The following is a 17,365-nucleotide window of genomic DNA, read 5'->3' on the forward strand; positions in this document are numbered from 1 at the left end:
AAAGGATATTAGTGGAACGATGTCTTTCTGTTCAAGTACCTTAATACGTAATAATAGTCACTGTAATAGAGACCAAGGATTTATTGAAGTGAAACTTCTTTAGTCACCACGAGAGGAAAAAAGAACTATTAACGCTGTATTTGAGGCTAAGGATTTTTTTGAAGTGAAGCTTCTTTATGCGCCATGAGAGGAAAAAAGAAGTATTAGTGGAACGATGTACTTCTGTTAGTGTACCTTTAATACAACGCTGTATTTGAGGCTAAGGATTTTTTTGAAGTGAAGCTTCTTAAGGCGTCATGAGAGGAAACAAAGAAGTATTAGTGGAACGATGTACTTCTGTTCGTGTACCTTAATACAACACTAATAGAGGCCAAGGATTTATTGGATTGAGTGAAACTTTTTTAGGCACCACGAGGGAAAATAAAAAGTATTAGGGGAACGATGTACTTCTGTTCGCGTACCTTTAATACAACGCTGTGATTTTTTTAAGTGAATCTTCTTTAGGTACCGCGAGAAAAAAAAAGAAGTATTAGGGGATCGATTTACTTTTGTTCATGTAACTTTAATATGACACTGTATTTTAGACTACGATTGGATAGAATTGGCACTGTGATGTACGATTATTTGATGTGATAATTCTTTAGACGTCATGAGAGGGTTGGTGGAACCATTTTTGTAACGCAAACGGTTACGCTGGAGCTTTAAGCGTTATTAGTGCTTCCGTGTTTCAGAGAGCACTTTTAGTCGGTTGCCGCTTGTGTTTCAGAGAGCAGTCGTTAAACCTTTTTGAAATTTGGAAGTGAAAGTGAAAATTAGTTGAAGTTCTCAGATGTAGCAACGTATTTGTGCCGACTTCAGACAGTACGCTCACGCTGTTTGGGCTAGGTAATTACAGATATCGATACAGTAATAACAGATATTTCAATATTATAGAACTAACGGTCGTAGAACCGTTTGTGGTTCGACTGACGGCACCATCGTCACACTTATGCCTAATAACAGCAGTATTAAGCGCTGCTGTGTTCTACTTCGAGGAGTGTGGTAAAGCTAACGTACTTTTTCGTGTTTAGTCCTCGGGGGAAGCGGCGCATCTATGTCCAAACTCAGGTAGGGATGTTATCTTATCTGGGGTCTATTACAGATGCTCATGGGCGGCAGTAACCAGTCACCACTTACCATTAGATGGACCGCAAGTTCGTCTGCTACTCCCATATTATAAAAAAGTAAAAAAGTAAAATGTAGAAAGTTAAAACCAAACAGAAAATTGCCAACAAAATTCGAGTCACAATTTTACGTTTCAGGTGTATTTGCGTTGACTGCACTCGAGTTTGCACTGTGCCGTTTGCTTTGCAAATGTACGTTGCATCAAGAGTCACTTTGTCGCGAAACGCTTTAATAGTTTCCGATGTGTCCTTTGATACCACGAGTTTGAGTACGTTTGCTTTGAATGAAAGTTTAAAATTATTGCGATTTTTCAGTTGCGAATCGGCGTTACGTGACTTTAATTGGTTATTGAGTATTAAAAGATGGGAGAACTCTTTCTGGTTTGACTCCGACACACTTGCTTCTGCCTTATAATAGCGCTGTCGTGGTTTGGTTTAAGGTTGTGGTATGAGACACTTTGTCTTCAGCAACGGCAAGTTAGCAAGGCATCTGTGCCCGACCTCAGTCAAGACTTGGATCCTATTTGGGATCGGTTACAATGGGTAAAAGCCATCACTAACCATCAGGAGTACTGCATGTCAATTTGTTATGTCTATGTTATGTCTAAAAGAAATATGAAATTTAATACTTATACCTGCCTGGTCAGGGACCAATTCCGTGACTATACCGGTTTATATGTAACCACTGCGCCACGTGCACGTAAGCGTAGTTTGAATCATATACACACATGCTTATTTGAATCATATACATATAAAGCACTAGCTGACACGGCAAACGTTGTGTTGCCATATAAATAAAAAAATGTTACGGGTGAACAACCCTTATCACTTAGGGGTATGAAAAATAGATAGTAGCTGATTCTGAGAGCAACTGAATATGCATATAAAATTTTGTGAAAATCGGTAAAGCCGTTTCGGAGGAGTACGGTAACTAACATTGTGACACGAGAATTTTATATTTAAGATAATATTATGATACCTACATAGCATAGTTATAAGTATTTCCCTTTAATATGATAATCTTAGTGTGCGTATCTAAAATGAATCATACATCTGTTGTGCATACGTCGCTTTCAGATAACTCCGTTAATTTACTCCGTGTATTGTGCGATAAATTACTGATGAAATATCAGTCACCTATTTAGAACGCATAATTCTAAAACCACATTTTAGAATTATGCGTTCATAATACTAAAACCAATAATGTATAAGAGTTATTTTACATCTACATACGTTGGACGTGTCAGGCGCGTACCCTTACAGGCAAAAAGTATTCTTTTATTGCTGTTTTTGTATATTGTAAAGAAAAATACGATTTTCAAGTCGTGTGGGTTAGACTAGATTGATTACCAACTCTTATCATTATGTTTACGACTGAACTCTTTTATTTGAATCTATAAAAGTTGCATGAAATCATTGGCTAAATGTGATTCCGATTAAACGTCTTTTTTATTTTTTAAATATTAGCTATAGAAGTACAAGCATTGTGAAATATGAAACTGCCTATCTATTACGGGTCAATAGGAAAACCGAAAAATGATTTCCTGTAATACACTTAAAAAAATAGAGCGCTGTTAAAAAAATAGACTGTCTGTCAGTCAGATAGACAGACAAAGAGATAGTGGAGGTTTAGTAATAGCGTTCCGTTTTTATCCGATGGATACAGAATCCTAAAAACGCGCGTACCTATCATATTCTTAACAAGTTCGTGCGTTATGCTTGTCAGACGTGTATGCAATGATATGTAGATAACGTAAATAGGTCTCGTGTGAAAATTTATACAAAATAAGCTAATTATAACGTGAATGTAGATGTGAGAAACCTGATAACGTAGCAAAGTTGTTTTTATAAAGCAAGTTTTCAATTATTGTAATTATCTTGACGCATTAATTGGTCTTTCGTGATCATTCACTTGTAAATGCTTTTTTTCTTTTTATTTAGTTAATGAAGTCAATAGGCTTGTTTTAAGGTGTTATCCCTGAGGACTAATTCGAACATAAAAAGAAGCGCTACCTATTGACGTTATATTATAAATTACAGTTTAATATATTCAAAATTGGTAACCTACTTGTTACTACCAATTGGTAGTAAACCAATTAATATATACCTATTGTAGTGTATCATATTGTGGGTAGTTTGTCTCGAGCGCATACGACACGGAATGAGAGCGGACTGTGTGGGGGCAGTCATGCTAGACCGTCGGTGAGTACGGGCGTGTTGGTGCGTGAGCGAGCCAAATGGGGTTTAAGTGATACTACTATCCCGACGTTGAGTCGGGAACACTACATAATGGCGACGAGGATAAAACTGAATCACTTGACTGTAAGTAGAATGTTTATTTTTTAATCAATGGGGGAGGAAGTAATACATTGAGAACATAATACTTCATACGTCATTAGATAAAACTTAATTGATAGTTTAGTAAATTACATAGGTCAACAATTTTTAAATTTTTTTTTGTGCATGAGTTTTACTTAATATATTCTGATTATATAAGCAAATATATATAAAAAAATGAAATTACAAATCGATAATATTTGCTTTTATAGAAATTAGAGCAATTTAACATTTTTTTATTTTCGAGTCCAATAAAGTCGGTCTTGGCACACTAACGTTGTCAAAAGAGTGGCAAGGGGGCGGAGTGTAGTGTTTCTTGCATCGCTCCTTGTGTACGAAAGTAAGTGATTGCTTATTTCAGTGGAATAACGTAATTCATTTTTTTTTTTCGTTGTATCAGTCTGTACAAAATGACTTCGAGATGTTGTAAACGAGACGCCGACATATTTTATTATATTTGCGGCGAATTTATGACAAAATGAGAGAAAAAGGACGATTTATGTACAAATTTAAAGATTTCCGAGGCATACCAACTTACTTCCATCTGTATACTGTATACCTGTTAAAAATCAAGATAAAAAATGGGCCTCACATATTGTGTCAGGTAACACTTGCAGAAATATTCTGGACGGTGAGTTTATATTCATTTTTTTAATTTAATAGCTATTTTATAATAACTTTAATTAGGTTATAATATGGTACGTTTTATTGTAGGTTGGTACCGAGGTGAAAAAAGAGCAATGAAGTTTGCAGTGCCAAGATTTTGGAGGATACTCAGTAATCATCGCATAGATTGTTATTTTTGTATTGTGAATCCACACAAAGATAATAAAATCAAAGAAAACATATTATCCGGATCTACCAACGACTGCTTAGTGTTGATTAATAAGTACTTGCATTCTATTTTAAAATTTCTGTTATAAGAATGTATCATCAATTGATGTTTGTGTATCTTTTAATAAATCAACTGTGTCCATTTTTCATGTGTTATTGAGCGTTTCCTATCTTTAAAATTATATAAAACAAATTGTGTGTGATATATTATCGATCTTTTTTATTCGTTTGAAGGACTTATTGCTGCCATTATGTGTAGAACATCGTTCAAATGTCCGCACGGCTTTTATGGTTATGGTCTTCAAAAGGCAGAGTTCTTATGGGCGACGGGAAATCGACTGTCTCAGATTCTAGTGCACACTCTCACGGACAGCGGCGATGTTTTCGGCAGATCTTCCGTTTCGTTGATATACGAATGTTAGTCAATCATTTAATGACCCAGTAGACTTTAATTTATCCACCAGATTGCGAATAGTCCTCTCGGAAGGACGAGTATGGCGACCACGCGGTAGCGGACGATTGTAGCACGCGTTGCCCGAACAGAATAGCTTTTTGATACAATAATTTTATTATTTGTTCATGTTGTTGAATGCTATAAACGTCCATGGTAATTTGGCAAAACAAACTGAATAAATTAAAACTAATTTGACAGATGTTGCTTCAGTAAGATGACCGTTATCAACTTTCAAAGTTCGGAAGTCCTTGTTAGAAGACCCTATATTTTCATTGATTTGAATTTTCCAATTTGTACACATAAAAGTAAATTCAGAACTATTTTCTGTTCTTTTTCTTATTTCTAGGTATAAAAGGAATAAAAATAACGTATGTATAACCCATGCTCAAAAATTCTGTAGACCGGTGTTATATACGTTACTTGAATAATGTAATTTGAAAGAGGTAAAACTTTTACAGTAAACCATGAGTAAACCATAGTGGTAGTCGTACACACCCACACAGCCCGGCCCACAGCCCAGCACAGCCCAGTGCGTGGGGTAGGTGTGTAATGTGTATCAGTATATTTACCGCGTAGTTACCCTTTTGTGTCAGACATATGACATTCGCCGTGTTAGCTGCTTTGTCACGTTGTATGAACAGGTTAAGTTTAAATAATTATTACTTTTGAGTTGTTCCCCATTGATTTGAAAAAATTGTTCAAAAGTTACCTCCTAAATGGAAATCTTAAAGAGACTATGTACATTGGAATATAATTAATGTTATTGTTTTTGTCTGTTTTTATGACAAATAGTAGTAAAATACACTTAAGTAATGTGTAATAAATATGTGGTAATATAAAATATAATATACAGGTCGCGTGTGGTCATTAAATCTAGGAGTGACTGTTACAAAAAAATAATATTTTAACATGCAAATGAAATCTAGAAGTGAATTTAATAAATAAAGTCATAAATCTGTCATAGGTATACTATATACTAAGTAGGTACATTCCAATAAATTTGGAACAGTTGATCGATTGCTTACAAAGACATCTAAAAAGGTTATATAAGGTTATCGAAATAAATTTCAAGAGGTTATTAGAATTAGATACCAGAGTAGTTGTTACCTGCAATTTGTAATCTGGTTACTAACTGCGACTGGGGTGCCTAACTGCATGTAGTTATGATTGCATTGTAGTTGACTACTTTTGATCGTAACATAACTCAACTACAGTGATCAGACTACATGATGTAGCTTTTAATTTGATTGCTAAAATCTAGTGGTCATATCTACTGATTATTTGAATTCTATGGATTTATATTTTGCAATGAAATACGAGTAAAACGTGGAATAAGAGTACAGCCTGTACAGCCACCCGAGTTAAAACCCGAAGGTGTGGGTTTGATTCCTATGCCGCCTATGGTCTGTTTGGTGGTGGGACTTAACGCTGCACTTTCGCTCTAACAGGCTCTTGACTAACTACCTAGCAAACCACAAGTAGGTACATAAACTTGAACGCGTGAGCTCGCGCTCGTATATACGATTTTTAAAGGCCCAACATCATTTTAAATATGTAGTTATGAAAAGTAATCATATAATTGTGATTGCAACTACAATTAGTAGTTAGTAATCAAAATGTTTAACTACTTTTTTTTTTTTTACGATTACTTTTTGTAATCTGTAGTTATAATTACTGATTACTATATGTAATCATAGTTAGTAATACTGATTACTACTGAGTTACGTAAGGCAAATTGTGCGGAACCGCGATAATTGTAGGATGGTTTAATCATAAAGATATGTAAGTTTATAGTAGTAGTAGACCGGACGTTGATACGAGGGGTGTGATCTATGACTTATTACCAATTGGTAATTGGTAATGAATTGTACTGAAACATAATATGTCAAACGCCAGTCAGTTTAAGATACTATTAGTGTGAAGCGGAATGGAATTTTTAATATCGAAATCTTGTCAATGCCCGCTCTGTGGCCCTGTGTACTTAATCACTTTGCACAATCATGGCAGGACTAGATGCGTGGAGTTTCAGGGCGAGTTGCTGTAGTACACTATTGGTAGGCACCCGGTCCTATGGCCTCGTGGGCTTCTGCCGGGAAGTTGTTGCTTGCGAAAGTTCCTCGCATCTACGTAATGAAACATCTGGCGCAGAATAAACTAGGTTGTTTACCGAATAGCAGATGGGCATCTGTGAGATGACAGCTATGTAAGAACTTGGATTCAGGTGATATATTTCCATTTTGTTACAATTCAGGCTCAGAGTGTTCCGTAATCATGGGGATTGTTGCGGGACATACTCGTATTTACGATTGTTAGAGAAGTCGCGGGCCGTAGAGAGTCATATAGACGTGTTGGGGCGTGCCAGGAAAAAAGGGGGAGAGAACTGGCGATACAGTACCGTATGTTATTTTATATATGTACTTGGAAGCGGGTAGGTAACACTTACGAAACGTTAATAATTTGGTTTGGTTTGGTTAAGACTTTAGACAAAATGTACAATCAGTGTTACTTTGGGGTTATGTCTCGATTTTTAGAGCATTGCTATAAATATATTGTATATTTTGATAATATATTTGAGCTATCTTGGTTTTATCTAATTTCCTGAGCGATCGCGAACGTTAATCATATTTCCAATTTGATCTAAACTTTAAAAAAAAAAATCACACTTGGTATTTGTAAATGAGTAAACTGTTTCATTAACAGAGGTGACGCTAACTCGTGGTTAAATTAGTAAATTATAAGTTAATTGTACAAGGAGTCAATTCAATAGAACGAACATATAAATTTACATTGTTGACATTAAATGTACTTTGTTTGACAGTATGTCTTGTTATTTTTGTAATAAATTGAGGCACAGAATTGAGTGGAGTTGTTGGAAAAAATCTTAAGCAGTATTTTAAAATGAACGGTTAAAATAAAACAACATGCAATAGTGATGTGATGGTGACAACTATAAAAAAGTGTTGATAAATAAGTAAGTAATAATGCTTATTGGCATAATATTTAGGGTAATACTTAAGTATACATTTCGTATAATTCGCGAGCTGTGAATTTTGTGAGTTTTGTATCCCTGGTTATATTTGGAACATTTGATATAGCCGATTTGCTATAACTGATCGGTAATAGGCCGAATATCACTAACGGACAGGTGAAACGCGACACGGGCACATTGAAGGCTGCGCTTGCCATCATTGGTTGTCTAACCTAACGTTAGACTATTTCTAGGGTCACGTGAGTAAGACTTGAGCTCATTGGTGGTGCTGTGACGGCATTTGATCTGTGTTTGCCATGGACGAAACGATGGGCAGCATTTGTTAAATTTGGATTCTGTCTACGTAGGGCGTGGACCGGGTCTTGGTAAGGCAAGAGACATTATATATTATGGTACAGTATGAATTAACGAGTGGCTTTTCGGTGAGTGACATTGTGCACTTATAAGTTTATATTACTTACAAATTATAATTATGTTTAGGGCATTTATTCGGTCTCATCGTGTAAACAGATAAACTTGGTCAGCTGCGCTCAGAGTTCTTTGAACTCATTTTGCTATATAGTTAAGTGTAGTTAATATAAAGGAGAACACTTTAGGTTTCTTACTTCCTTTTCAATGGTAAATTGTTATAATACGTGCAGTGAGACAGCTGCTATCAGTCATACTTTAAGCTAGAGGTACAAGCACAAGGAACGATCGACAGTTGACTTATACCTTGTAAAAAAAAAAAAAAAAAAAGACTTTGGTTCGAAAAAAACAACAAACAAAAGGTATGCTGACGCTGCATTGACTTGCGATATAAATTGATCTTAATCCCAACATGCAATTGCGGTGGCATTAAATTGCGGTGATAATGAATGCGTTGCAAAAGAATGCGTTGACATTAGATGGCGTGAACATTAAATTGTGTTTGGGTTGGCATTACAATGCGTTGACATTAGACGGCTTGGACATTAAATTGTGTTTGGGTTGGCATTAGAATGCGTTGACATTAGATGGCGTGGACATTAAATTGTGTTTGGGTTGGCATAAGAATGCGTTGACATTAAATGGCGTTGGCTTGAAATTGCGTTGGGATTAAATTGTATTGGCATTAAATTGCGTTGATATTGAATTGCGGTGGCATTCGACTGCATTGGCATTAAGTTACAGTAATTGTATCTATCTGGACTCAAATATTAGCAATACAGGCTTTTGTGAAAAGGAAATACGTAGGATGACTCTGCTACAAAGAATATGGAAAAATTGGAGACGGAAACCAAAATGACATGGGTGAATTCAGTAGTATTCTCCATATTTAACTACGGTTCAGAAACCATCAGAGACATGGACGGTTGCATATTCCCTGCATTCCCTGAACTGGTTGGATATACCTTGGACTGCATCCTGTATCAACAATTCCATTCTTTGAGAGCTTAATGTGCATACCAGACTCTCTTCCATATATTTTTAAAAAGTACTGGAGTTATTTGGTCACATTTCCGGAAAAGACTGAAACAACCTGGAAGAACTGAAGATTACTGGCAAGGTAAGCGCCCAAAAGGCCGTATACTAAGATGGTCTGACTAAATCCGAGCATCACTCGACACTCTCTCCACGTAGCAAAGGAACGGCGTAGATGACGATGTTGTGTTAGATAAAAAAAAAAAGAATTAATTATGCAATAAATTGCGTTAAAATAAAGAAGGGGAGAGATGTAGTATATGAACTTGGGGTAGTTTGTGTCAAGCCTATTTGTATTAAATTGTGTTTACATTGTCAAGTCGTAGATCAAGATCAGATTAAGATTATAGTGAATGCCCCACTACAATAATGCACCAAGAAGGCGGAAACGAGAGAAAACAGTGGCGTATTGTTAAGCGTGCCACTAGGACCACATAATGACGACGACCACTGGGACAAGAGCTTAAGAAGAAGAATTGTTTACATCCAATCGCGGCATTCTCTCTGTGAGCTATTAATTGCGTTTGCATTAAATTGCGTTAGTCAATTACGTTGGCACATACATTATATTAAAAAAAAAAAATGAAAAGAAGGGGAGAGATGTAGTGTATCATATTGTGGGTAGTTTGTCTCGAGCGCATACGACACGGAATGAGAGCGGACTGTGTGGGGGCAGTCATGCTAGACCGTCGGTGAGTACGGGCGTGTTGGTGCGTGAGCGAGCCAAATGGGGTTTAAGTGATACTACTATCCCGACGTTGAGTCGGGAACACTACACCTATTATATTATGTCAACCGTTAATCGGCGGCGAAAAGCAGCATGAAAGTTTTTGTATAAATGGCTGTTATGTTATGCTTGTAGCATGTAGTGTGTTTTCATTCGCGTCATTCTTGAGTTTTGATAGAAGGTTGTGGATGTTGGTCGACTTACAAAGATGCCATCTTAGTTCTCAGGAGTAGCAACATGTTCGTAATCGACTTCAGGTGGATCCCCCGTTTTATATGTCGTTGGGACACATGTCCGCAGGCGGCAGTGATCACCAAGAAGACTAAATGCTAGTTCGCTACTTCAATTTTATAAAAAACAGTAATTTATAATTATCTGCGAGTAAATATACAGGAAAAAATTACGTCAATAGCTTCAGCTGTCAGTAACTTTTTAATGTACTGATTGTCGCAAGTCTTTTTCGAGCTATTGTTAACTATCTGTTAAAGGTAATGAATGCATGGACATTTTTTTGTTCCTTTAAAAGTACTTGGAGAAAAAAATGCGAAAGATAAGTAATTTTGCAGTAGCTAGTTGCTACGTTCTTCATTTTCAGTAGGATGACATGCGTCTCAACATTCATCTCATCTTGAACAAGAACATTCATTTGGGTACTTCTCCTAAACGTACACTTGCACTTCTCGTAAACTCTACGAATTTTTTTGCAATAACCGTTGGAATAAAAATCTAATTTACTTTATTTTGTTTTAATTTATTGACTTTTGCCTGTAAGCGTACACCAATCGCACACGTCAATTGCTTGAAAATTTAGTTTTTGATACAAACTAATTGCAATATCATTACCAACTACACAAAAAGCAACTACATACTTTCCTCCTTTTATCAGAACATCTGATATCAGCTTTAGAACTAGTTTTCCATAACCATTCCCCCTTTGTTCTTCCAAAGTGTACAAATGTAGTAGAGCTCCCATTTCATTGATGAGAACCCAAGACATCAGTTTTCCCTCCCTGAACAAACCATATCCCATCTTCGCCTTGATTAGCATTTGGAAATAAAAGTCCGAGGTGGGATATTTATATGGCCAGGTAGAATCGAGTAAGTTGAGATATTCCAGTGATAAAAGTGCGAAAGAAAATTCTTGAGGTAATCTGGAAGGGAAGATTAGTAATATTTCATTTAGAAACAGTATCAGAATACTTTGTCTGGCAGGGTATGCATTTGACAGATCTGTAGTGTAAAAGAACCGTGCAGAAATTATTCAACACATACCGTATGCAAAATTAAGGATAGATGTGGACAGGTTTATGCTCCGATGAATTGCATTATTATGGGAAAATCTAATTTTTAAAAACTTTTCATAGCAGCTATTTCAAAACAGGGCGTAATCAGGGTAACTTGTCTCTACGAATATTCGCTACGCGACTAATGAGCTACTCTTTTCTATTACACGTCATTATTCGAAACAGAATTGCATTGCGTTGCACTGAATATAACTAACTAACAAGATATGTTATATCGTTATCTACTTACGTCACATTAAACAAAGGTGATGCTTTATCTAACACATATGTTATAGAGGGTATTGTGTGCAGGATAACCATGCCCTTGTAATGTATGATTCGTTTAATAAGAGACATCACATGTTTAGGCGCAAACGGCACTTCCATCTCCCTGGTCCAGTCGATAACATTAGTAGTCTTCAATGCTTCTTCGAGTTTACTGGTGTCATCACTGGCACATTGAACTATTACTTCGTAATATGTTTTCTGTAAAAACATTTTAGATTGGATAAAATATTTACATACTTTGCTTAAATAAATCAATCCCTTAATACCTAAAAGTAGGTAAAATAGGTTATTGTTGTAATTTATTTGATTATGTACGTTATCTCTATGAAACTTAATAATTAAGTTGGGTAGTTAAGTAACGTCTGTATTGATTGTTAGGTTTGATCTTATTTGTAAGTTGAGATTATTCATAAAAATTAATTTCCATTCGATATTGCTATTTCATGCAACAAAATCGAAAGCTGTGAAGTGTTCATAATATCAATCAATTAAGTTTGTGACCATACCTTTATATTAAGAGCTACCATTCCATTGTTCACATCTCCGAACGGGCAGTAGACTCTAAATCCATAATCTAGGCCGATTTCCAATAAGTGCCTCTGTCGTTCTAAAACCATAAATCCAGAGATGCTTCTTGGCCAATCAGCTTTGAAAACATCTTCTAGTTTAAACCACTTCTCTACTGGAAGCAACTGTAAAGGTTCTTCAAGCATTGGTATTTATTTTATTTATGCAATGATGCGTCCGTCCACGTTGACTTCTGGTGCAGATCTGGCTTTGATTCAAGAAAGATCACCGATATAATATCTGCGGTACAAAGTTATTTTTTTACCATGGTAATTAACTAACATGTCATATTACTATTGATTTTAATTTAATTAAAATTTATTTATGACATCAATTAAAAAATAAGTGTAAGCTATTCGACAATTTTTATCTTTTATGAATTCAAATCGTCAAAAATTTTCAACGTAATTACTGGCCAGATTTTGCGAAGCACTAAAAAACATTTAGAGTTATAATTCTTAAATCTCTGTTTGGGAATATACGGCTCTTTTTTAATGTCGCCTTCTTTTTACTGTATCTTTGAAAAAAACAAGTAAAAAGCCAGATAAAACTTAATCTCAAGAAAATAGTATTTTAGTATGAGTATGTCTAATTAAACCTTACTCATCAGCGGTTGGTCAATTGTAAAAACTACGCAAATTTGGTATAGTTGTAAATAAAAAAATAAATAACACATTTAAACTTAATCGTATACTCTAATTTATTGACTGCTGCCCGTAAACGTACACCAATCGGAATCACCAGTGGCTTGAAAATTAAGTTTTTGGTACAGTTTTGCTGCATTCTCGTTTCCCGCTACACAAAATGCCACCACATACTTTCCATCTTTTCTTAATACATCTGACATCAACTTTAGCACCAGTTCTCCATAACCCTTCCTCCTTTCTTCTTGCAAAGTGTATAAATGTAAAAGAGCTCCCATTTCCTTGATGAGAACCCAGGATATCAGCTTTCCGTCCCTGAATAAACCATATCCCATTTTACATTTGATTAGTATTTCGAAATAGAAGTCAGAGCCAGGATATCTATGCGGCCAGGTAGAGTCGAGTAAGTCGAGATGATCCAGTGACAAATAGTCAAAGGAAAATCCTTTAGGTAATCTGGAAATGAAGATTTGTGATAATTCATTTAAAAACCACCTTTTTTCTTTAATACTTATTCTTAAAAAGCTACAGGAACTGAATGCAACCTGTATTAAAAAGTTAAGCATAGATATAGGCAAGCGGATGTAAGCTTTAGTAAACTTAATATTTAAAAATCTGCCTGAATTTCTTTCATAAATTTTATACCATGATAAATTACTTTGGGCCCCATTAAATGTGATAAAACATGTTACAGTACAATATATCTAATTGTATTACCATTATCTACTTACGTCACATTAAATAGAGGTGATGTTTTATCTAACATGTATGTTGTGGTAGTACTTATGTGGTGAATAACCAGACGTTTGTACTCTATAACTCGTTTAACGCAAGACATAACATGTTTAGGCGCGAAGGGAACTTCAATCTCCTTGGTCCAGTCGATAATATTAGTAGTCTTCAACGCTTCTTCGAGTTTACTGGTGTCATCCCTGGCGCATTGAACTATCACTTCGTGGAATGTTTTCTGTAATGACACATACATAGATTTGATAAAATGTACATTTTATTTCCCGTGAAAATAAAACCAATTAAAATATTTTAAGTAGTTAGGCCTTCATTAGTGTTGTAATTATCTTGTTACCCCTATCATTGAATTATTAAGTAATTAAGTACTTTACTTCAATATGCATTGTTTTCAAATTATCTTTCAGTTTTGCAGGCCTTACGATAATCAAATGTATAGACCGTGGAGAATGTACCAATGACAAAAGTATATTTGACCTCAATTTTCTTGGACTGTTAATATTTCAATTTTATCTAAAGTGGAGAAATATCAATTAATTGAATAATGTTTAAAAACATACCTTTATATTCATTGCAACCATCCCATTGTTCACGTCTCCGAACGGGCAGTAAACCTTGAACCCGTAATCGAGGCCACATTGCAACATGTACTTTTCCCGTTCCAAAACCGTAAATCCAGAGATACTTCTTGGCCAATCAGCTTTGAAAACATCTTCTAGTTCAGACCACTTCTCTACTGGAAGTAACTGTAAAGGTTCTTCGACCATTGTGATTTATTTTATTTGCGCCACGATACGTCTGCTTGCGCCGACCTCCCGCGCAGTTCTGGCGTGATTCATGCAAAATTTGTAAAATGTCTCTTGAAAAAACCCGAGGATGATATTATCCTGTTAGATTACGTCACAAATTGTCGTCATCAAGGTCAATATTGTTTACTTACCTATCTCAATACTATCGATGGTAGGTAGGTTTATAATTCCATTCAAATATGTGTATTTAATTTAAATGTAGAGTTTTATCTGCGTAAAAATATACTTGTACTGTACTTGAGTTGAGTGAGTTGATGAATGTTGCAATGATACATGATAAGAGATATTATTATGTAAATTCTAAAATAGTTTGAATGATCACAGTAAAACATGGTAAAACTGTACGGTGTGCATATTTACGTTTATTTTCATAGATATTTTTATGCAATACAATTTAATTGTCTACATTAAGATAAATTTCATTAATTCAATTCACGCGAGAGAAGTCGCGGTTGAATGCATGTGAAATAATATTAAAGGAAACCAATTTTTTATTGCGACTTTAGATATTTATATAGACCGGTAGAGCACGTAATATGTTGACATATTCTAGTAGATCTAAAGGAAATTTTGAAGGTATTCTGAAATCGATGTATCGAACAATTTATTAAAAAAACAGAATGGAATTATGTTTATTTATATAGTGTGGCAATGACGTTAGTTTATATAGTGTGAAATGTATTCTTTAGTAACGATATGCAAAAATAATGTACGCAGATAGCATGGCAAATTTTATTGATATTGTCTTCCTTATATAATTATCTTAACGTGTATTTCATTCATTGTGATATTGAACAATTTTATTGCGTCATCAAAATGTTATTTTGTCAATTATTGTATATTAAAGTAAATATTGACTTTACATTAAAAAGGTCATGCTCTATCTTACACGCATGCAAACAACATTATTTTTGACTTATCACCAGATGTATTATATATCTTTGCAAAAGTACGAGTTTGTGAGCTATGCTTGAAAGATGAAAGAAGAAAGTTTATAAGTAGGTACATATAAGTAAACTGATATACAAAAGTATAAAAATTAAATATTGCCGTTGGTAAAATGCGAATGGTAAAATGGTGTTGGATGCATTAAATATTACAGAAATAAAATGCGTGTAAAATAAATAAGATAAATAAAATGTAAGAAGTAAAGCAAATAAGATGTGTTATTTCATTACAAAATCTTGTATTAAGCTAAAATTCAACGAGGATATACTTGGTTCCAAATAATAAAAAGACAATTTACAAATAAACTTATACACATTTCAATTTATTGACTGCTCTCCGTAAACGTACACCAATCAGGGTTACCAACTGCTTCAAAATTTAATTTTTGATACAATTTCGCTGCATTGTCGTTGCCCGCGGCACAAAAAGCCAGCACATGCTTTCCTTCTTTTCTTAGAACATCTGATATCAACTTTAGAACTAGTTCTCCATAACCCTTCTTCCTTTCTTCTTGGACTGTGTACAAATGTAATAGAGATCCTGATTCTCTGATCAGAACCCAAGAAATCAACTTTCCGTCTCTGAATAAACCATATCCCATTTTCGCCTTGATTAGTATTTCGAAAAATAAGTGACAGTTGGGATATCCATGCGGCCATGTAGAGGCGACTAAGTTTGCATATTTCAGTGGTAACGGTTCGAACGACAATCCTTGAGGTAATCTAGAAATGAAGATTTATATAATTTAATTTAAAAAATAAGTAATTTACTGTCATGCTAATGCTATGGATGCAACATAATAGATTTATTTTAGATAGTTGAAATGATGTAAGAAGAAGGCAGAAGATGACTGGTGAACCCTATGTGCTTCGATTCCGGAGGCACCATCGCAACACCTATTTCTGCCTTATAGCTGAAGTGTTAGTGCTGCTGTTTTACTTTGAAGTATGTGGTAAGGGGGACGTACTTTATTAATATTTATGTAAATAGTAACAATACAAGGGAATTATTTTTATTACCTAAATACTAAGTAATATTACTTACGACATATCAAACAAACGTGAGTTTTTATCTAACATGTATGCTGTGGAGGCATTTATGAACAGAATAACTAGGCGCTTGTACTCGATGATTCGCCTGAGAACAGACATCACATGGTCGGGTGCAAAGGGAGCTTCGATCTGTCTAGTCCAGTCTATAATTTTAGTGGTTCTCAATGCGTCCTCGAGTATACTGGTGTCATCACTGGCGCATTGTATAATGACTTCGTAGTATTTGTTCTAGAATGACAAATAATAAATTATATCTTATTTTATGTGTAAAAATGTTTTGTATCTTTTTAATATGCAAATGGAAACAGTTGCAGCTGTAAATTGCATTGTCCTACTTACTCCCTTCGTATTTAAACATTTTTTTAGGTAACTCATAATTATGTTCTCAATTCAACATTATATAAATATTAGTTTTTATTGCTATTTAATTATCAATTATATTGAGTAGATAGTGTATATAGCTTTTCAAAAATTTTAGCACTAGAAATACTCGAATTTATGATTAAAAAATGTATTACAAATTGGAGAGTGGGTGAGAGTTTTTTCAATAAATTAGTTCGAAACAAATGATTGAAAAGTTAATGTAAAATTAAAAAAAAGAATGTGAAACATTCAATCGTCTTACTACAAATACTTTACAATACTTATAGTTATTATTTAATAAGTGTACCTTTATATTGAGAGCAACCATTCCATTGTTAACATCACCAAACGGACAGTAAACTTTGAATCCATAATCGAAGCCGCGCTGCAATAAATACTTCTGCCGGTCCAGCACCATAAATCCAGAGATGCTTCTTGGCCAATCAGCTTTGAAAACATCTTCTAGTTCAGACCACTTCTCTACTGGAAGCAACTGTAAAGGTTCCTCGATCATTGCGGTTTATTTTATTTACGAAATTATAATTAATTTAATTTTTAATGATACATGCGATCATGCGAAATTCCCGCGCACTTCTGGCTCGTTCAAGTGAAGTCAACTTAATTATGAATAATTTATGTCACCAAATATATACAAATACTAGTGGTGCCCGCGGCTTCGCCCGCATTTTAAAGAAATAATATGACATACATAAAATG

General features: G+C 34.8%; 3 protein-coding genes across 3 annotated transcripts; all 3 read right to left on the reverse strand.

The window, feature by feature from the left end:
* Positions 1-10,692: 10,692 nt before the first annotated feature.
* LOC140752257 (uncharacterized) lies at positions 10,693-12,364 on the reverse strand. Its single transcript, XM_073086480.1, has 3 exons — positions 12,025-12,364; positions 11,481-11,716; positions 10,693-11,098 (listed from the first exon to the last, which is right to left on the reverse strand). Exons 1-3 carry the CDS (start codon positions 12,229-12,231, stop codon positions 10,699-10,701), a joined length of 843 nt encoding a protein of 280 aa, XP_072942581.1. The 5' UTR covers positions 12,232-12,364; the 3' UTR covers positions 10,693-10,698.
* A 396-nt stretch (positions 12,365-12,760) lies between these two features.
* LOC140752255 (glycine N-acyltransferase-like protein 3) lies at positions 12,761-14,313 on the reverse strand. The gene is made up of 3 exons (XM_073086477.1): positions 14,037-14,313; positions 13,461-13,696; positions 12,761-13,185 (listed from the first exon to the last, which is right to left on the reverse strand). Exons 1-3 carry the CDS (start codon positions 14,241-14,243, stop codon positions 12,786-12,788), a joined length of 843 nt encoding a protein of 280 aa, XP_072942578.1. The 5' UTR covers positions 14,244-14,313; the 3' UTR covers positions 12,761-12,785.
* Positions 14,314-15,525: 1,212 nt separating this feature from the next.
* Positions 15,526-17,312, reverse strand: LOC140752254 (uncharacterized). Its single transcript, XM_073086476.1, has 3 exons — positions 16,956-17,312; positions 16,278-16,513; positions 15,526-15,955 (listed from the first exon to the last, which is right to left on the reverse strand). The coding sequence occupies exons 1-3, from the start codon at positions 17,160-17,162 to the stop codon at positions 15,556-15,558; spliced, it is 843 nt and encodes a 280-aa protein (XP_072942577.1). The 5' UTR covers positions 17,163-17,312; the 3' UTR covers positions 15,526-15,555.
* Positions 17,313-17,365: the final 53 nt, after the last annotated feature.

The sequence above is a fragment of the Epargyreus clarus genome, unplaced genomic scaffold, assembly GCF_041222505.1.
Source record: "Epargyreus clarus isolate Ecla_fem2 unplaced genomic scaffold, WU_Ecla_fem_2.2 ptg000024l, whole genome shotgun sequence".
Classification (NCBI taxonomy): Eukaryota; Metazoa; Arthropoda; class Insecta; order Lepidoptera; family Hesperiidae; genus Epargyreus; species Epargyreus clarus.

Excerpts from the sequence above, each read along its gene's own strand:
- LOC140752257 (XM_073086480.1), bottom strand. The coding sequence starts at position 12,231 with ATGCTTGAAGAACCTTTACAGTTGCTTCCAGTAGAGAAGTGGTTTAAA. Across the intron at positions 11,717-12,024 it reads TGGTAGCTCTTAATATAAAG|AAAACATATTACGAAGTAAT; the intron begins GTATGGTCACAA and ends ATGTTTTTACAG. Across the intron at positions 11,099-11,480 it reads TCACCTTTGTTTAATGTGAC|ATTACCTCAAGAATTTTCTT; the intron begins GTAAGTAGATAA and ends CTTCCCTTCCAG.
- LOC140752255 (XM_073086477.1), bottom strand. The coding sequence starts at position 14,243 with ATGGTCGAAGAACCTTTACAGTTACTTCCAGTAGAGAAGTGGTCTGAA. Across the intron at positions 13,697-14,036 it reads TGGTTGCAATGAATATAAAG|AAAACATTCCACGAAGTGAT; the intron begins GTATGTTTTTAA and ends GTGTCATTACAG. Across the intron at positions 13,186-13,460 it reads TCACCTCTATTTAATGTGAC|ATTACCTAAAGGATTTTCCT; the intron begins GTAAGTAGATAA and ends CTTCATTTCCAG.
- LOC140752254 (XM_073086476.1), bottom strand. The coding sequence starts at position 17,162 with ATGATCGAGGAACCTTTACAGTTGCTTCCAGTAGAGAAGTGGTCTGAA. Across the intron at positions 16,514-16,955 it reads TGGTTGCTCTCAATATAAAG|AACAAATACTACGAAGTCAT; the intron begins GTACACTTATTA and ends TTGTCATTCTAG. Across the intron at positions 15,956-16,277 it reads TCACGTTTGTTTGATATGTC|ATTACCTCAAGGATTGTCGT; the intron begins GTAAGTAATATT and ends CTTCATTTCTAG.